The sequence below is a fragment of the Anas platyrhynchos genome, chromosome 4 (genome assembly GCF_047663525.1).
Source record: "Anas platyrhynchos isolate ZD024472 breed Pekin duck chromosome 4, IASCAAS_PekinDuck_T2T, whole genome shotgun sequence".
NCBI classification, from domain to species: domain Eukaryota; kingdom Metazoa; phylum Chordata; class Aves; order Anseriformes; family Anatidae; genus Anas; species Anas platyrhynchos.
In genome coordinates, this window is record NC_092590.1 from 35,921,711 (window position 1) to 35,941,235 (window position 19,525).

At 41.2% G+C, this 19,525-nt stretch overlaps 1 protein-coding gene across 5 annotated transcripts in view; it reads left to right on the forward strand.

Annotated features, from left to right (window-relative positions):
* The first annotated feature begins 9,756 nt into the window (after nt 1-9,756).
* SH3D19 (SH3 domain containing 19) overlaps nt 9,757-19,525 on the forward strand; it is an 85,569-nt gene continuing 75,800 nt past the window's right edge. The window contains exon 1 of one of the 5 annotated variants that reach the window (XM_038178008.1): nt 9,757-10,319. In XM_038178008.1, the coding sequence (XP_038033936.1) occupies nt 9,772-10,319 (548 nt within the window). In that variant the 5' untranslated portion in view covers nt 9,757-9,771. Of the gene's footprint in view, nt 10,320-12,521; nt 12,642-12,752; nt 12,906-19,525 lie in introns of those variants that run through there. The other 4 variants (XM_038178009.2, XM_038178011.2, XM_038178012.2 and 1 more) reach the window with 4 other exon arrangements.

The window sequence follows — 19,525 nt, forward strand, 5'->3', positions numbered from 1 at the left end:
GTGTTAATTTTACGGGAGTTTTGAAAAGGGGAGGTCACTTTTTAGGAAAAGGTGTATGAATGGCATTCAGAAGATAAAAAAGAGACTGGAAAATGGCATAAATTCTCTTTACATTTTTTTTAGTAATTGCAGGAGGCAACGGATACAGTCCTGTCAGGCAACATAATGTTTTACTTTATCTAGTGCTGGACTTTAATTAGATTACAAGGGCTAGACGTCAGTTTTAGCTTATTGCTATGAGTTGTGTTTTAATTACTGAGAGAAACTGGAATTATCATGTATACACAAACACATATGCAAATGTGTGACACAAGTAGAAGTTGTGCTATTGTAATTAGAAGGAAGAAAAAGGTGTCTGAATTTAAATAGACCTCAGTTAATTCAGTAGCATGCTGGGGTACTGTGATCATGGGTACATGAGAAATAACAGTAATGATTTTCTGTTTCCCGTGCTCCCTTTTAATACAACTTCTGTCATACATTGGTAAATCGTGAACATCCATAGTTGTCCTCAGAAAGTTTTGACCTGATAATGATGCAGAATGAATACAATACATATGCTTTTAAGATTGAGACTGTTGAAACATTTAAGAGTAAACTAGATGAAGATTCCATCTTGCAAATAAAAGATATTGGTATTTTAAGTTATCAAGAACCATTGTACCCAGGCAAAAATTCACTTCCTGGGGAGAACGAGAAGTGTGTTTAGGTCATTAAATCTGTTTTTAAACTCCAGAGGAAAAAAAAATAGCCTGTGGATCTCCAGAAGTCTTGAACAATTACCAAAAAAAAAAAAAAAATCCAAACGGAAACATTCAGGCATGTAACTTTTCCACTTGCTAATACACCAGATGTAATGTTAGCCCATGTGAACCTGTCTAGCTGGAAGCAGTTACTTTTTCTTCAACAAGACATTTTTCATCAGGAAACAAAAGTCCTGCTACACTCAGAAATCTCTGGTTCAGCCAACATTATGTCAATATTGTTGGGCTTCATCTGTTAACAACTTGCAAGCCAGAGAATTAATAACTAGATTTAAGTTGCCACTATTCGCTAATGAGGCTGGAACGTGACCCGCACACCTAACCAGCCATGAATAAAAAAGAAAAAGCTCAAGGCTCATTTACTACAACTGTCAAACTAATGCATTTTCTTTATTGCTGATCCAAAGAAGGATCAGCCCTGGTGCTGCAGCAGTATATCAACGTTCAGCAATTGTAAGCATCAGGGTGAAATGAGAGACAGTTTACTCCAGAACTTCTCAATATTTGCTTTCCTTTTGCTGTAAACTTTTCAAATGTCTTACCCTGGGACTGGATGATAAAACCATATTAATCCCCCTGGAAAGCTGTGTTTCGTATAATCGTGTGAGACGGGATGAAGGTTTTATCTGTATATTTTACATTCCCCCTTTGCAAATTTTTGCATTCCTTTCTCACTCTTAAATCATTGCTTTGACAATAATAATTGTGTATGCCAGAGCTATCAACAGTAGAAAATTCCAGACGTTGCTGCACAGATGGAACGCAAAGAAAAGAGTAGTTCAAACCCTCCTCCTTTATATGCACCCTTCCAGTCTGAGCAAGAGGGGTTGCACTGTTGATTTCGTTGCTGAACTCTAGATCAAAACCTGTCTGAATTCTGTTTTCAGTTATATCAGAACATCTCGCTCATTTTCTCTAAATTGCCAAATGAGTCTGAAATTGATGTCTAGATATGAATTTTGGGCACGACCCCATCTGTACATTTTCAGAATATAAGGGCTGTGTTGCACCTGCAAAGGCATGTTTTGCTGTAGAGCAACATCAAACTCTCACTATGAAGTTGTCCCTAAGTCTTCTGCTCCCACACAGATAAGAATCTCTGCCTCCAGTTTCACAGTGTATGTAACCCAGACTATCTGGCTTGGACACAAAAGCTTTAGGCAAAGGCATAAGAGAAGCTTTTGCTATGATGATAACTGTTTACCTAATCACCTTCACTGTGATTATAGCTGCGAAACACTGGTTTCTTCCAGAGCAACCCCTCCATTTCTCTTATGGACAGACAGATGTTTCCAATGTTTCTGAGAAAGAACCAGAACAGTTGGCTACCCAAAGTTGCAGTAACATCCAAAGGGAGAAGATACTATATTTGAAGCCACTTGAGTACTCCAGGCTCTAGGCAATTATGTGGAATAAAGTTTTCTCTGTGAAAGCTGTTTTAGAACTGATAGCCTGGCTCCAGCACACTGCTGAACACATGAGTTTTGTGAAGGCATCTCAGAAACTGATTCCGACACTCTCTTCCTTATTTTCCAGACCATTGAACTTTTACTGATGTGGAATTGAACGTTGTAGAGCTCCCTCAAAAAGCTTCTGGCATTTAAGCAGCATCAAAAGAAAGGAGTTCACAGTAGATATAAAAAATTTCCATAAAACAGATCCTGTACTTGTAAAGTTACTTCAAGATGAGCATTTGGGAGATTTTGTCCGCAAAGGCATTGTAGTCAGCCAATGGAAACAAGAAGAAAAAGCATGGAAAGCACTGGTAAGTGTGTCTCAAGTCCTTTTTACCTCACAAATTCCTGAGTGCTGCTTCATGTCCTTGTAAACAACAGATATCCATGTAAATTGGAGTGAGGCCCTTTACAAAGAGCAGAGGAGTAGCCCATACCTCCTCTCAAGGTGTAAAACCCCTAGGAAGTTTTACATAGGCTAATTTCGCCTTTTGTGCTTTCCACACTCCGAAAGCCTTTTGCTTCAGCCAGCCCTTGACAAATATGACATTTTCTTTGAGCTAATAAAGTTGCAAAAAGCACCTGCAAGATAGGGACTGGATGGCCTGTACATCTTGGGGGAAAGAGTGCAGCATTTTTCTGGGTCAAACAAACATTATGAAGAATGAACAGTATGAGAAGCTGCAGTCTGAGGAAGGCAGAGATTTGGGGCAGGCTAGAGGAGTTGTGGTATATATGCGTTGTGGAAGATTAGGAGAGACTCTGGTGAAGTAAAATATTGCAGAAAAGAAGATGTGATGGAAGTCTAAAAAAAAAAATTTGAAAATTACTCTTTAGGGAAAATACAAGATGATTCAGTTTGCAGCTGAGAACAACAGATCTGTTGTCTACAGATCTTCCTCAGCAGCTGGCTACAGCAAAGCTCTGATGTGAGATGTGAGTTTTCTCTGAGAAACTGTCCATGGAACTCCAGATTTTGCCAACAGTAGCTTGCAAAAATGCTGCTAACCTTCATCAGTCCAGACCTCTCTGGGAATGCCAGACATTTGGCAGACAGTTGGTGTTCACTTATGTAACTAGAACAAAGGAAATTTGATTACTGTTGTGCCTTCATATTGCAAACTGTAACATTGTGAGGTTGTTTTTTTCTTCATCACACGAATCTTTTCCCAGTGAATAATGCAATCCTATGATTACACTTGGTGAACATGGTACAAAACTCCTGAATGCTGTGAATGTGCACATGTATATACAAAGTAACAAGGAAGTGAAAAATTAGGATAGGACCTCTGTTGGTGGCCTATATTCCTAAAAAAACTTCAGCATTAAAGGGTTTAGCAAGAGGCCTGTCATTGACACTGAAAACAACAGATTGCTATATAGTCGCAAAGTAGGAATAACATAAAACTGTTTCTGGTAGTCAGAAAAAAGCATAGTTCCACAGCTCATTTTTTCATCCAACCACCTAAAAAATATAGGTAACTCCTTGGCTACTCAGCAGTTGTCAGCTCAGAAACTACAGTCATTTAAATAAGTATATATAACTGAAGTGCACTACCCCTGATAGCCTAGCAAAATAGATTTTTGCAAGCATGAATTTGAAGTACATAAACCCTGTGCTGTAAACCTCAATAAAGCCAGAATGGAGGCCATGGTGATGGAGATGCTTGTCATCATCTGTTCTTCTATTGGCATTTAGCGTTTAGAGTAATGGTGGTGGTAAATAAATAAATAAATAAATAAATAAAAATAAAAATTGAAAAAGACAGGACTGATACAATCAGGTAGGAGTGTTTTTATTTTTCCTTAATTGCTCCTGAGGTTTGCAAGTCCTTCCCTATCAGATTAATTGGAAAATACATGTTTGAGGAAAACACGGCTGCATCTTGCACCACGTTTGGCTGGCTGGCTTAAAATGAGCAGGTGTCATCCAACATTCTGTCAAGGGGCCTAGCCAAATACTCAATCAAAGCTATCAAACTGTTTTTTCCATTCTTCATCTCTTATTAAAAACAAATTGTTTTAAGAAGCTGCATGTTGTTGAATGTACGACTGAAAGATGACTGTAACAGATCAAAATAATTTTGTGAAAGTTGGAAACCTGCACTGTTCCATTTGGGATAGACTGTTTTGGATTTCTGCAAAACTTCCACATTAGAAAAATGTTTTCCCATTAGTAAACACCCATTAAGGTAACTAGACTGTTACAACCTCATTAATATTAAACTTCTTGGCACTGAACTCACAAATTAGTAATTATCATACAATTATTTAATTGCAAAATTATCCTGTTGCTGAATATTAACGTGCCTTCGCAAACACTTCTGCTAAGAGTGAGCTGTGTCAGTGTTCAGCACAAGCAAAACATGATAGCATGCCTGGCTGATCACGGGTGGTACCATGAAAAACAAAATGAAACAAAACAAAACAGGAGACTGCAAATCCTATATTAAACTGTGAAGATTACGCACTTAATAGGTCCTATTGGTATCCTGTGGGAGGCAGTTTGCCTGCACTTCATGGCAGCAGAACAGAAGAAAACAGAATCAGAGTTCCTTGTATCTGTAACCAATTTTGGTACTCTGGGAAACTTCTAGATTTACTGCAATGGACAAATTTATGACTCCGTTTCACTTTTTGCAAGTTCTTTAGGACTCTCTTTGCTATCTTCCCTAAGTTTTTCCCTTGTCAGCTCTTTGCACTGAAATGCAAACTGCAGCAGAAAGCTGGACTCGCATCCTGGGGCTAGTTTTGTATATTCTTAGGTATTAGACTCACGTGTGTCCAATGTGATAATACTTCTTACATCACGCTGTTGCCAACCCGCTTAGCACAACATCAGCACTGTTCTGTCCGCTGGTAAGTCTGTGGTTGTAGAGTAACCATTAATACTTCGGGGCACAAACTACGAATCAATTTGGCCTTGACAGCCTCTCTTGCTAAGAACATTCACCTCTGTAGCAGTTCTTTTCCCTTCTGTGCTTCCTCACAGTTTTCTACTTCTTTTTGTCATTTCCTTTAATCACAGAGGCTGTAGAAATAAATTTGTTACCCCAAGAGTGATAATGAGTAATAAAAGAGAAAAAATACTGTTTGGAGGTGTTTGCTAAATAACGAGATAGGAGAGGAAAGGGTACTTTTAGTCCAGTAAGTCTGGAAAAGAGCAAAAGTAATTGAAATTATTAGTAAAACTAATTTAAAAACTGACAACTGTAAAAATCTCCCTCTGAATACATTTTGCCCTCTTTACTGCCAGTCTTTTGGCAAATGTCACCATAGTCTCAGGTCTTTTGAAATTATTGGATTTGATCCTTTCATGCAGAGATCCTTGTCATTTTTTGAGAGCAATCTCAAATCCCTAGTTTCATGTAAAGGTAATTTCCCAGTGTTTCAGTCAGGAAGGTCTTTATTCAAGGAAATCAATAATCTTCTATTTTTATCATCTTCATTCATCACAAAACCATCTACTTTCAGTCTGTCATCCTGCTGATATGATGGGAACCACAAGCAGCCGTAACAATGTGAGGGAACCCACACTTAGCTGGAGACATTTCAGGAAGCCTGCAGGCTCCTGATATGTCATTCTCCAGCTACCCAAAAACCCATTGGACCAGCTGAAAACAAATGGAGATCGAATTATCAGATCTTGGCCCTCCACAATGTCTGTTTCCTATACTGGCTATATTGCCAATGTCATTCGTCTATTGAACAAGATCCTTGTTATTTTTATGCAGAACAAAAATAATGTTGTCATGTCCAAAGGCTACATTTTCTCTTTTGCAAACACTCTTTTTCATCCCTTGCATTTTTTGAAAATCTTTTGTCTACATTCTTTTGTGGTCTGAGGCTCCTGTATCTCTGCCAAACACTGATACATTCATCGCGGGCTTCAGCTGTGTTGCAGAACCTGAATAGACATTGAGGCTACATGGGCGACTTCAATTAAGCAGTTCTATAGAGCTGATATTTTTTGTTGAGAAACAGTGTCTTTTTGCAGGGCCAAACAAAGCAGCAATTCCAGGGATGCAAATCAGAACAAAATACTTAAAAAATAATAACTGCCAAGCCAACTAATTGTGAGGGCTCAGCAGAGAATACAAAGCCCCATTTAGCCAGTTGCTTCCTTCGTCTGCTCTACCGTTGTGAAATCCCAAGTATGTACATTACAGCAAAGATGCATGTGGCGAGGCAGAGTCTCGGTGAGAAATTTCCAGATTCTAACAGCTACATTACAGACTTCCTGAGACAATAAGATTTGTTTTCTTGGAGAAGTATAGCTATGAAAATATACAAAGGCTTTTTATTCCTACGCACATGTACACAGCAGAGATTCTCACTGAAGTACAAGAATGCAATTTTTTTCTTTCATCCTGCTTGTAAGACACAAGTATATTGTATTTCACACAGGGCTTCAGAGCGGCATATGCCACATGCTGATGTGTTTTTCTCAACTGTGTGAGAAGGGAGCAAGTGCTCTTCCCTTTTTTTTCTTTAACTTTTGGAACTTTATTTACTTTTTCTCCCCCTTTTTCTTCCTTTTTGATAATTTCTGTTCGCTGAGAAGTAAAAGAGGAGCTTTTCTCTTTGAATTTCTGAAGAGAATTTCCTGCATGGCTTTCATTTTTGCTATACTTAACAATATCAGATCCAGTCACACACACACCCTCCACCACCTTTTTTTCCTTCTTCCCCTGGGTGTGGTAATCCAGCAGAACTCTTTTTTTGTGTTCCAATCTGAGGCAAATTATCACAAATTACTCAGTCTGGCCTAGGCTATTTTGAGATCAGCCAGCAACTCTGGCTGTTTGGATTATTTTGACAACTGGCTTTGCTGCTTCTCTAAAGCCCCAAAAGCACAGCGCTCTCCACCTAGAAACTGCTTGCCCAGGTACAGGGCTGTGTCAGGATGTGTCACTGGGCCTGCTAAGCTGCAGCTGCCGCTGGTGCTCAGGAGCACTACGTCAGCACCATGTATGTACCAAGCTTGTAATAATTACCTGTAAGAAATGGAGATTTAGCCATCCACCCTCTGCCTCTGTGCCCCTACAGTCCTTGCATACTAGCAGATTTTGCTGTTGAGAGAAATTAAGAGGATGAGAATATACCAGCCTGCACATTCCTGTATGTTACCCTACCTGCACTAGTTCCACAGGCATTTGAAGCCCACACCACCCAGAAAAAAAAACCTTCTAAGCTTGAATGCCTGTGGCGTTTGCACACAGCAGAGTACCTGTGGACAACATATCCCGAAGAGCTCTACGTTCTGGTAAGCAGCCTCCAGCTGGAGGTGTTATTGTGTGGCTTTTGCAAGAAAGGGTTTGGAAATCTGATTCAAGTATTTCATGCAATGCTGCTTTGCATTTTAATTTTGTTTAAACACTGCAATTTTTGTTTGTTTCAAGTAGCACTGCTTGGAAACTGTTTCCAATAGTTTCCAGTAGTATGCTGGTTATTGCTACCTGAATCTTGTATCCACTTCAGAATTGTATCAGTTTGACCTCTTGCTTTCTAGTGAAATCAATCCTCCATCAGTTCAAGGCACCTCTTGAACACTTCTTTTAGCTCTGAAACTTGGTCCCTGTCCCAGCTGCATTTCTTGCTGGCAGAGCCTGGTATATGGCCACGCTGGTACTTCAGAGACTTCATCACATTGTATAACCTAGCTATTGTGCTTTCCTTTGCACATAGGGCTTTCTCTGGGTACTTTTAAGTGCATCTCAGCCATATTGAGAATGTGGAGGATTGCTTTTATTACATTTGTTATCCGTTTTTCCATGGTGTCCATAATTACCTCCTGTATAATTTTAGGGCCCCAACTGTTACCACGTTTCTGTCTGGAGCTCCATCTCCAGAAACCTTACTTTGGCTGCATGATGCAGAGCTGGCAAAACTTGGGCTTTGATACAGTCTTGGTGAACTAAGCTAACTCTGTGACTCTGTGATCTCTAACAAACTCTTGATGATTGTCAACATTAAATACCTAGGATCCTTTCATATTCTGTTTTTTTTTTTTTTTTTTTTTTTTTTTTTGGTATTTTGGGAAATGTTTCCTTAGTCACAGCTGGGATGATTCTGTTCTGCATATTTCTCTTAGACCCAAGATCTCTCCAAATGTATTTTTCACTTCTATATGCTTGGAAGTTTAATTAAACTTTCCAGATTCTTCAAATTTATATAATGTTCTATCATATACATGTATTCCTGATTTTTTTTCCTTCCTTGGTAATTTTCATGATAGTAAGCTTCCTTTCTTTCTCCCTCCCATCACCCCAGAAATAAACCACATAGTAATAAAAATAAATATTCAGGAAGCAGAAAATGGATGGTTCTTGTCACGCTGTGGTTTGCGGTGTTTAGGAGCTGAATACAGCTGCTGCATTTGGGCTCCATTGCGAAGAAATAGAATACAAACAACACATCCCATTTGTTCCATGTGGGAGAATTTTTGTCTTACACACACATACCATCAACTTTTCTCTCGTGTTGTTCCTCATACTTTTTGTGTTTGAACTTCTTTTTTTTTGTTTATTATGTTGTTATTGTTGCAGGTGAGGCTGCGTGGCACACCCCTGTAGAGTATCTGCAGCAGAAGCACCCCACTGGGGAAATGCCTATCCAGTTTAGATCAAGTACAAGGTGTTGATCTGGCGCTGGAATTTGTGAGGTGAGATCTTTTGGCTAACATGCAATCCACCCATGCAGAAGTCATCTGAAGCATGAAGCTTTTGAGAACACATACCTGTAGTGGCAGGTTTAACTTGTTTGTAATATAGTCCTACTGTACATTCAGTTTTATGCCTGGCTTTACGTGCCTTTATAGCATAAAGCCTTGTCCTCCTGATGTATAACTATTAAGCCCCTTGAACACTACGCTTTTAAAGAGGAAAACCAAAACAGAACAACTGGTTGTAAAGTCAGGCACAGAAACACAAGGAAATGCGTAGCCATTCACTTGTATTTACGTATTGTGATACATTTTTTTCTTCCTGCGTGGTACCTTTTTCAGCAGAGTAGATGGTGCTTAGTGAGTCACCACAGATATTGCTCAACATTAGGATTACTCAGTGCTTTGTTGTATCTTCCTGGCCTAATTTGTGGTCACATACTTTATTTAGCGTCCACTTTTCACCTGCTTTGAAGCTGAATTTTATTTCCTTGTGCGCTTTCTTTCAGTAATGCCCAGTGTGGACTCACCTGTGCAAATATTTATGACTTGGTTTTACAATAACATTACACAAAGAAGCAATCTTATTGCAATTCTAGTTATGGGCAAGTGAGGCCCAGGAAAGGAGGAAAAAAAAAAGGGGGGCAAAAAAACCTTAGACCACGGCTTGCGTTTAAAGCGCCCAACTTGAAGCATAGCCAGACTGTGCAGATCTCTTCTGTGCTTCAGGTGTGTACCTACGGGTTGCAAGTGCATCCCTGAGATGGCTTATCTGGAAGTAGTTTGAAGGCCAAGCCAAACCCCACAGCCTGCAAGCCTCGAGGTAGGGCTGGCCATCACCTGAGGGTCTCCCCTCGCCCAGGGAGCCCCCAGGCTGCGGGCGGGCTGCATGTCTGCCCCCCCCCCAGCCCTGCCGCCACGAAGCCTGCCCCTCAGCGAGCCTCCCCGGCCCCCAGCCGGCCCCTCCTCGCCGTCAGCGGCCCTTTATCGCCTCGTTCAACTTTTCTCTTTCTCCAAGGGGCGGCCGAGGTGGCGGTGCCCCCGGCGGCGGCCGCCAGGTACCTCCCCCCGCCGCCTCCTCCGCCCCCTTCGGCGGCGCTGCCAGGCGGCCGCGGGGCTTCCTGCTGACGGCGGCCAGCCGCGGATGGGCAGGACGGGCGGCCGGCCTCCGCTGCCCTTCTCCTCTTCCTCCTCTTCTTCCTCCTCCTCCTCCTCGGCTCCCCCCCCCAGCAGCGCGGGGCAGGCCCGGGCGGCGCTGAGGGGAGGGCGCCGGCCTCAGCCGCCGCCCCCCAGCCATGGCAGTCCCCGCTGCTCGCTGAGCGCCGCCGCCCGCGGGCCCCTCGCCCATGGCCGAAGCCTGGAGGCTGGAGGAGGACGAGGAGGAGCTGCGGGAGCTGGGCAGGAGGCACCGCAGGGGTGCCCTGGGCTCGGCGGCAGGTGAGGGGCCGGGGACGCGGGGCGGCGATGCTGCAGGTGCCCGTGGGGGGGGCGGGAGGGCGAAGGGCACCGTGAGGGGGCCCGGGGCCACCACAGGAGGACCAGGGGTCACCGTGTGGTCTGTGGAGCCCGTCCTGACCAGCATGGGCGTGTGGGGTGGGAAAGCTGGCACCAAGGACCCGGTGACCCCACAGCGCACCATGACTTGGGACCAGCCTGGTTGGTGGGACTGGGTTTTCTCTGTGGGGCTGGGTCACATCAGCAGCGCTGCTGGAGCATTTCATCCCAGTCAGTTGGGCTGGAGTTAATTCAGGGCAGGTGCACCTGTACAGCTGCCCAGCGTGAGCCGAAAGCGTGTTCTCGGAGAGTGGACAGGAAGCTGGCTCCGAAAGCCTGCTTCTCCAGGCTAGCGCTGAGGCAGGCATGCGTTGTACACCAGAGATGCATCCAGACGTCTCTACCAGGAAACATACATACACTTCTTACCAGGAAACTAAATACGTTACTGATGTTTCTTGTAAATGTCAAGATTGATGGAATATCTAGGTATAAAAGTTATATATAAAATTGCATATAATGGTTTCTGTGTAGGTAAGGACTGCAGGCCTTGGCAAACAGGAGGTGAGAGCTGTTGTGTACAGGAAGGCATGGAGACAGGAGCTTGGGAGCAAACAGGTTGATACAGCTTCATACATAGACTTGGAGGTTGCAGTAAGCTTTTGTTTGATAAAGTGACATCCAGTGGATCTTAGCAGCAGTTGAAGTAGTTTCATTAACTTGATTGTCATTAAATTGACAAGCAATGCTTATATCACATTCTCTATCTTTACAAAGTTGGTCAATGCAGCATTTTCCTCTTCTCTCGCTGTAAAAATCCTTCCAGAACAAACTGTTTTCTTAAAGTCTGTTTCCAGGGAAAATATCAGCTACACTGCATATTTAAAGTTTAATTCCAAATATTCTGGCAACTACTAATTATGATAAAACCATAATGCTCTAATCACTTTTACAAGTCATGTGGTTTTGTATCCATTTGAGCAACAGGAGTATTCTTTTGCAGATGAGAAAAACAGCAATTTGAGGGCTCCCAATGCAGAGCAGAGTTTGCAACACACAGGCCCTGTGGCTTCCCACAACCCTGGTTATGTCAGTGCATTCCTGGGCAGGTGCAGGATTAGCAGGAGCCAGCGTGGCTTGGCACGTGTGCAGGATTTCGCCTCATCGAGGGCAGGAGGGAAAACCAGTGTTGGTTCCCGTACCCTTTCCTCAGTAGCCAAACATGTGAGCTGCTAGTTCTGATACTTGTTTTTTAAAGCTGTTTCTTCTGGAGATATTTATTGGTGGAGAACATCTATTTGGTTCTATGTTCATGTATGTACGTATATAATCATTGCTTTCATGTTGTGAAGCAAAATGTGTTGTAAACTCTGGAAACCAACTCTGTTCCCAGAGTTTATCTTGGTTGAAATGCTACTAATCAGTAATAAAGGGCCCTTCTCTTCCTTTTATAAAACTTTTCGTTATTATGTCCTGACAAGCCCCCTCCAAAATGGGCCTGGCACTGTTTACCTTACTAGTGTAAAGTAGGTGTGGATGACTAGCATTCTGCTTTGGCTGTCTCTCCTTCCTTCCATCTGTTTGAAAGACTGCACAGTGGAAAGCAGGGCACAAACACTCCCAGAGTGTTTTTTAAGTCATCCATGAAGCATATCATTTCAAGTGGATGAGTGTGCTGCCCTTCCTTTATTTGATAATTCCCTTATACATTAATATCCAAGCCTGTTGAAAATAAGTGCATTTTTGTGTGTTATGTGCAGTTACACTGACAAAATGGTAACATACGTAAGTGTTAAATAACTTACTGGGTATATTTCCAAGTTTAAAAAAAGCGTCTTAGCCAGCTGCCAGTTGAAGCATTTTAGTTTAAGCTAATTGCGAATACGAGTATATTAAATTTCTGGTCTGTTCCGCTTATATACGTGGAAGTAAGGGCAGTTGCTCACCTTTGTCCCGCACATACAGGACTTGTGTTTGCAAAGCGAGAGGTAGTTGAAGGGTGAAAGTTCAGAAATGCTTCTGACTTAATAAACACTCAGGTATAATTAGCGCTGTTTTATTGAGGAACGAAAACACAGGACGTCACTGAACGAAGAAGCAGTATTTTTCCTGGGAGCTAGTCCTGGTTGCGCTACCACAGATACAAGAGGATGAAGCAGGTTAGGCTCATCTAACAGCTTGCTGCTTCGAGAAGGGTGATCCCTTCCTTGGACCTGCGCTTCTGCTCTTCCCGTGTGTCAGCTGTGCTGCTCGTCCGACCTGCTGGTGAGCAAAGTCACTGAAGCTGTGGCTGTGTGGCAGCCTGGGCTGATCTCCCTGCTGGCTGCTGGGGCCTCTCTTGGAGTTCTTGTGCTTACTAGGACCTGCACCAACCTGTTCTGGTGCACTGGCCCAGCAGGAAGCTATTTTTCTTGTTCTCTTTGGTGGATGCAATTCTGCTGATTCAGCTTGCTGGCAAAGTTTTCTACAGGTTCTGATGGTGTTGAAGCTGGCATAAAAAAGAGAGTGGGAACATGCAGCCGGAGGGAGGTAAGGCACTGTGCCAGCCAGGAGTTAGTTTGGCTTAGGTTGCCGTGAAACTGTAGGCTGAGCTGTTAAGAAATCTACTTGCCTGTTGTTTTGGTGTAATTTTTCTTTCCTTTTCTTTCTTTTTTTTTTTTTTTTTTCCATTGTGTCTAGATTTGTGTGTGTGTCTTATTGTTGTTGTCTGGTTCAATGAGCTTTAGAGGCCTGCTGAAGCAGTAGAAAAATGCCAGAACTGATGTTAAAAGCAGGGAATGGCAACTTGGAGATATGACCAGATGAGGTGGGAACAGAACTATCCTTGTCCGTGGCAGACATCTTAGGTAGCTTAACTATTTTGTTTGACTGCCTGTTTACCCCACCGTACGCCAGTGGGATGAGTTTTCTCTGAATTCAAGAAAGCTTTTTGATTAGCTTGTTCTGGGAAACTGGGAGAAGGTAACAAGTAGAGCAATTTGAGAATCTCCTAATGAAATGATTTTCCCTTTGAGAAAATGATGATTGATTTTTTTTTATATATATATATTATTTCTTTAAGTGGTAGGAAGGAAGAATAGGATATAATCTTTAAAAACTGGGAAGAATAAAATTAGCTACATAGGTTCATTAAACTGAATCTCCTAGCCACCTGCTGTGGGAAAGGAAGCCAGTCTTGCAGGAAACCTTTTATATAAGTAAGTAAAATAACATGATAGATTTCATCTTAAAATAACGTGATAGATTATACCCTCATGTTGCATATGCCTGCCATACAGGTTCTTACTCAGAGAAGTCATAGAGAACACTGGATTTTTACTGGATATTTTTCTTTTTAAATTTATGATTATAATCTTTTTGTTTAGCTTGTTTTTAATGAAGTGAATGATGAAAAAGAAAACAAAACAACCAACCTAAGATCGTCTTTTCTATATACTTGCATGCTCTGTCCAGTCTAACTTTGGACTTTAATCTGGTGTACTTTTCTGTTTCGGTGAGCTTTTTATTTTATGAGTACAGACTCAAATAAGGAAGCTTTATAGTGAGTAAGTGAGTATAGTAAATGTTAGTTGTGAAATGCTTTGGTTAATTGTGTGTCTAAGCACAGAAGGCTTGCCGCATTAGGAGTGAGAGAGAATCTCAGTATTCTGGTGTTACTGAAAGTGCACACGCAATTTTAAATACGCTTAATATCTATATTATTTCACTTTGAATTCTGGTCAGTGTTCCTAGAGAAAGAATTATTGTTATGGATGTAGCAGATGTTTCCTTACTTTAAATTAAAAAAAGAAAGCCAGATATAGAAGTCAGTAACAAAATTTGAGTTCATAATGAAGAGCTCTTGTGATTTATACTATGTGTGTATTTAAAAGTATAGATGGTCATTAATACAAGGAAAGGCTCTGATTTAATTCAATATTGCTCGTTTTTATCATAAATGCTTGTCTGTAGCTTGTTCCTATGTAGTGGCTGTGAATTTTGCACACAACTTTTTCTATGCTGACATCTCTGGTTGTGTTTTGTATCTGCTTCTCTACAGTATTTCAAGTGTTTTCTGGAACTTCTTCAGCTCTAGTGGGCAATTTTAGATTATGGATGCAATTATCAATTTTTGGTTGGTTGATTGACTGAATGCTTTGTTTTTTAGCCAAAACAAGGCCTAGTTCACAGTTGGGTCAACACTTTGCACTCCCACATCAAACTGGTGCTGACTTGTTTTCGAAGTTGAGAACCATGAGCTGTATCCAGTCTAACACATTAAGGTTAAATATCTCCCTGCTCAACATGCTGAGAAATTACTGGGGTACGTTTGCGTAGTATGGCTGATGAAACTTAGTGAATGGTAATTTGCAGGCATCGTGGATTTTTTTCAGATAAGAATTTGATACAAGAATGCGCAGCAGTTGTTCCGAAGTTAATGCAAAATGTGTGTTTGGCCTTGAGAACAAAAGAATAAGGTGATGTGAGATTCTTCATGAAATTCAGCATTGATGAAGTGCTGAACTCCTTTAGGGGTCACTAGATCGTGACATAAACAGCTTGAACATAGCAGCTCCCAGGGGGTGCCTGTGACCCTGGGTAGTGAGAAAATGAGATGAGGAAAAAGGTGGCTGAAAGAGTTAGGTGCTGTGTTCCTATAATCTTAAATAAACCTTATATTTAAGACGTGGAAAGCTCTTCTTCTTCCAGAATAGAAATCAGCATTGTTCAACTGGGAACTTCATCATCTGCGCGTCTCTGTCTTTCAGCTCTGATCTGGAAATTGTTCTGCTCATCTGTGGCAAAAGTAATCATTTATCATCTGTTATTCGTAATGGTATATGTTAACCATTATTCGTCTGTTAGGAAGAAAGATAAACATGACAAAACAGATCACCTGTCTTGAATAAATGCATAAGGTATAGTTATGATCTGCCATGTCCATGTGCAAACAAGAAGCACTCACAAAAAGTTTGAGGAACAGAGTTGTGGGTGTTGGTTATTTATTTAATCAGTCAGAGCACAAGTTCAGGTGTGGTAGGGCTAATTGCTGGCTGGACATCCCTTACCTGTTTCTTTTGGGATTTGGTCTCATGGTTTTTGCAGTCTCAAAGCAGGCTCAAGGGCTACAGCCCTGATAATTATTTGAGGCCCCACCACAGTAAAAGACTTAAAGTTTGAAGAGCACAAATAATGCAGTTCTTATTAAGTAATCTCAAAGTAGTGCTAATATGTTGTATCATGTAGGTATTAAAAAATTACCTGGTTAGGCCTTTCCCATAACCCACTGAAGTTGTTTTACATGTTTCCACTAAATTTCCTAGTCTTTGAATCTTGCTTGCTTGAGAAGCAAATATAAGAAGCTAACTAGAATTTTTGTGGAATATAATAACATAACCCGTATGTGGAAATTCATCATCCTTTCTTGAAACTGAAGTGTGCTGTCTGTGGCAAGAAAAAAACTTCTTGCAGTTCCTTGGGAAAGAGCACAGACTGCACCACAAAGAATGCTGTGTCTTCGGAAGAAACAAGCCTTCTAAAAATAAAAGCTGCTCTAAGGAAAATAACTGAATAATTTGTGATAGCCAACAGGGAGTAGTCTTTTCCTAGCCAAGAGACTGTAGAAGGACTAATAATAAAAGACTTACGTGATGAAATAGATCTTCTTCACTTAGCTTATAGCCAAAGCAAGGCACAAAAATGAATTGTTGCATAAGGAGTGGGGAGATGATAGCCAAAGAGAAGAACCCAGTGAGTGATGATGGTCCAAAACCATGCTGTTAACTGGGTGTTGCAATCAATCGCTTCCTGTCAAGGTAACAAGTAATAACTCAGGGTTGTTGCATAAATACAGGGGATGGACAGCAAAGGGCAGCGTGAGTCAGAACATCATTGCAAGAACCTTGAGCAAGCAACCTGGGCTCTGCCCACAGCCGGGGGTTGGAACTTGGGACCCTTAAGGTCCCTTCCAACAAAAGCCATTCTGTGATTCGAAGAAGTTTTTACCACAGTGGCTGTTGTTCTCAGATGAAACAAGTTTAGTATTTGTAAATAAAGTTGAAAATAGTTACCCTTGACTTAAAGTCTGGAAACAAGAGAGAGGTGGTATTAACCCTCGTTCTGTGAAAAGTTAATGTAGTTCAGAGCATGCATTTCAGTAAGTATTTCATACGATATGTGCAGCGTGAATTTTTATTTTGATAGTGCTTGAAGACATTTGACGTAAATATCTTCTGTTGATGCTTATCATCTCTAGTTAAATACAGTGTTTTGCATAAGGCATCGTACACTGTCCTTGCTCTGGTGATTTCGTGGCTCAGAAGTGTGGCAGCGTTGGCTGGAAGCGAGCTCTGGGGCTCACCTAGCCCAGCCTCTAGCTTGAAGCAGGACTCTTGCCAAGACTAGATCCATCCACCAAGGCTTCCTCTAGTCATGTCATAAGTAGTCTTCCAAAAGAGAAGGATTTACAGCCTCTGTGTGCAACCTGTTCCAGCCCCGCATTACCTCCCAGTGAAGGAATTTTTCCTCACTTTAAGCCTAAACCTCCCACGCCACAGTTGTGACCATTGCCCCTTGTTGTATTGTCTGCTAATACCAGGAAGAATTTGCATTTGTGATCTTTGTTACTACCCTTCAGGCAGCTGTGTAGATAGCTCGTTTGCCTCCTCTTTGCTCATCTAAAAAAGCCTGGACCCTTCAACCTTATCATTGGGCAGTTCTGCTTCACATACTCAGTTTTTCAACTGGAGTAGAAGCATCAGCTGAATTTCTAGCCAAGTTTTTTACTCTTACCGTGAAAAACAGCATGCACAAAGTTACTGAAGCATTCCAACTGCAGACTTGAGAAGACAATGTATCATCTGTTGATCCGTGCTTTATGCTTGGCAGCCATCCTTCCCCTCAGTGAAAGACCAACTTAAGTTTTGGGGGGAAGCCTAGATTTAGTAGATGATGACACAGAGCAGAAAAACTTCATTTTTTTCCTCCAATGCTCTATGATTTTTGAAAGACACAGACTTCTATGGGTATCAGTATTAAGTTGATCATCTGATGTAGTACTGTGTTACGCTAACTGCGTCAGGTGTTGGAAATCAGCAGTTCTGTGTGGACTGGGCATGTTATTCTAAAAACATCAATTTGACATTCTGACTTGAGAATTAAGGATCTTTTATCAAGATTTAATGGAGTTCCAAATAAGATGCTTTGAAGATGAACTCAACTGGTCTGTGATTTTTTTTTTCAAATATGACAGAACAAACCTATACCTGCCATATTGATACCAGAGGAACATGGCTATAAGCAGCTGCATTTGAGGCCAACCTGAAAGGCTCAACAAAAGTCAAGCTGAAAATTTCACACTGTAATATTAAAAGCTGAATGCAACAAATCTCACTGGTCATTTTCTTTCCTACTGCTTATCTTTATTTATTTATTTATTTTTATTCTAAGCTTTTTAAGGGGGTGTTGCACTGATTTTGTACATGAATCACCACCTCAGTCAGCTTGTTGAGGTTATTGTAGAAAATGTGATTGGATCAGAACCTGCAGAAGATGTTGAATGGGTGATACAGTCACTCCAGTAACTAAAAGCGTGTACTGCCTCAGACTTTTGGAGCCACGATACTGGCTTATCTGTGCCCCATTGAAAAACTGAAAAATACAGGACAAGAAGTTAATAATTTTCATGCCCATGGGCAAGTTATGCTGGATCAGACAAAAGGATCATCTTGTTCAGTAACCTGGTTCTTACAGTTGCCTACAAATGCCTTCAGAGAAGTATGCAAGAAACCTCTATGAAGTTTTAATTTTTAATTCTAAAAAGGATTGCTTATCCTCTGCAGCCAACACCTTAGAAACTTCTTGGAGGCTGATATGAAAGTTTCTGTTAAATAGTTACCCAGTGCTTTATCTTTTATGGCTTCGGTTCCTTTTTGACACCACTTATACTTTTGATCTTCAAATGTTACATCATAGCAAGGAATGCAATTTAGTTCTTCACTGTACATAACCAATTACTACCTGTTATATGCTGGTTGATATTTTTACTGGATATTCACTAATTCTTGAATTATGGGAAATTCATCATCATAAATATTTTGCTTTTTTAATGTGGCTTTGAACATGGTGATTCACATTCTAAAAGCTGTAGGTAAATTTCAAGCACTGTGTTTCCTACAAAGGTGGTTCTGCTGCATTCTCCTCCTAGACAGAATGTTGTATGCATAAAATAAGCTATTTGATTATTTTCTTCACCAATAACATTTTGTTTCTATTTACATGAGGCAAGCTAAAATTAATGTAAATTGTTTTCTTAAGGTGATAAATTTATATTCATCATGCAGTCTGTCTTGCATTAAAACCCAAGCAGTCAATATCGCAGATCTACATGTGAAAATTGATTCAGGTTGTGCACATCTGTGTTAAATCATTTACAAGAATTTTTGAGTGAACAGAGTGCTGTGATGTTATTTATTATTAAAATACTGTTTGCTCTTCCTGTTAGAGTGATGGGATATAAATACCTGGAAACAAGCTCAGCATTTTGATAACTTTCTCATGATAAATTGTTCCCTCAGCGTTCATTTTATGATTGTCTGCACTGCAAATTTACAGTGCAGAAACTAATAGAAATGTGGAACTTGGGATCAAAGTTAGAGCTTTGGAAAAATCTCTCCTCTTACCTAGGGCTTTGAAAATGTCATGGTTGGATGCCACAGTTGATCTGATGGCAAATACTGCTGGCTTTGTCACTCGCCATAAGGCTGTCAGCCTTTCAGGTTGATGGTTGGACTTGGTGGTCTGGGAGGTCTTTTCAAGACCTTTCTAGGACTTCATTGAAGGTCTAGGTGATTCTGAGTACATCTGAAGAAACACACAGTAATCACTAAACTGGAATGATGAAACTCACCTGAGAATAGGGTACCTGAGAGTGTGGGGCTCCTGCTGTAGTCCACCACCTCCTCTGTTTAAGCAGGTCTGGACAGTGCTTGGAGCAGTGTCCCTACCAGATTGGGACAGGCATCAGTGAATGACAAGACAGGAGGATGCTGCACGCCTCGTGTATCCAGCAGTAACAGGCATAACTTTCTGCAGAGCACCAGCATCCACTCTGGGAAATGCGTGCTATCTGCCGCTGTGACTCTGGGGACGCTTCATTTCTCCAGTTCCTG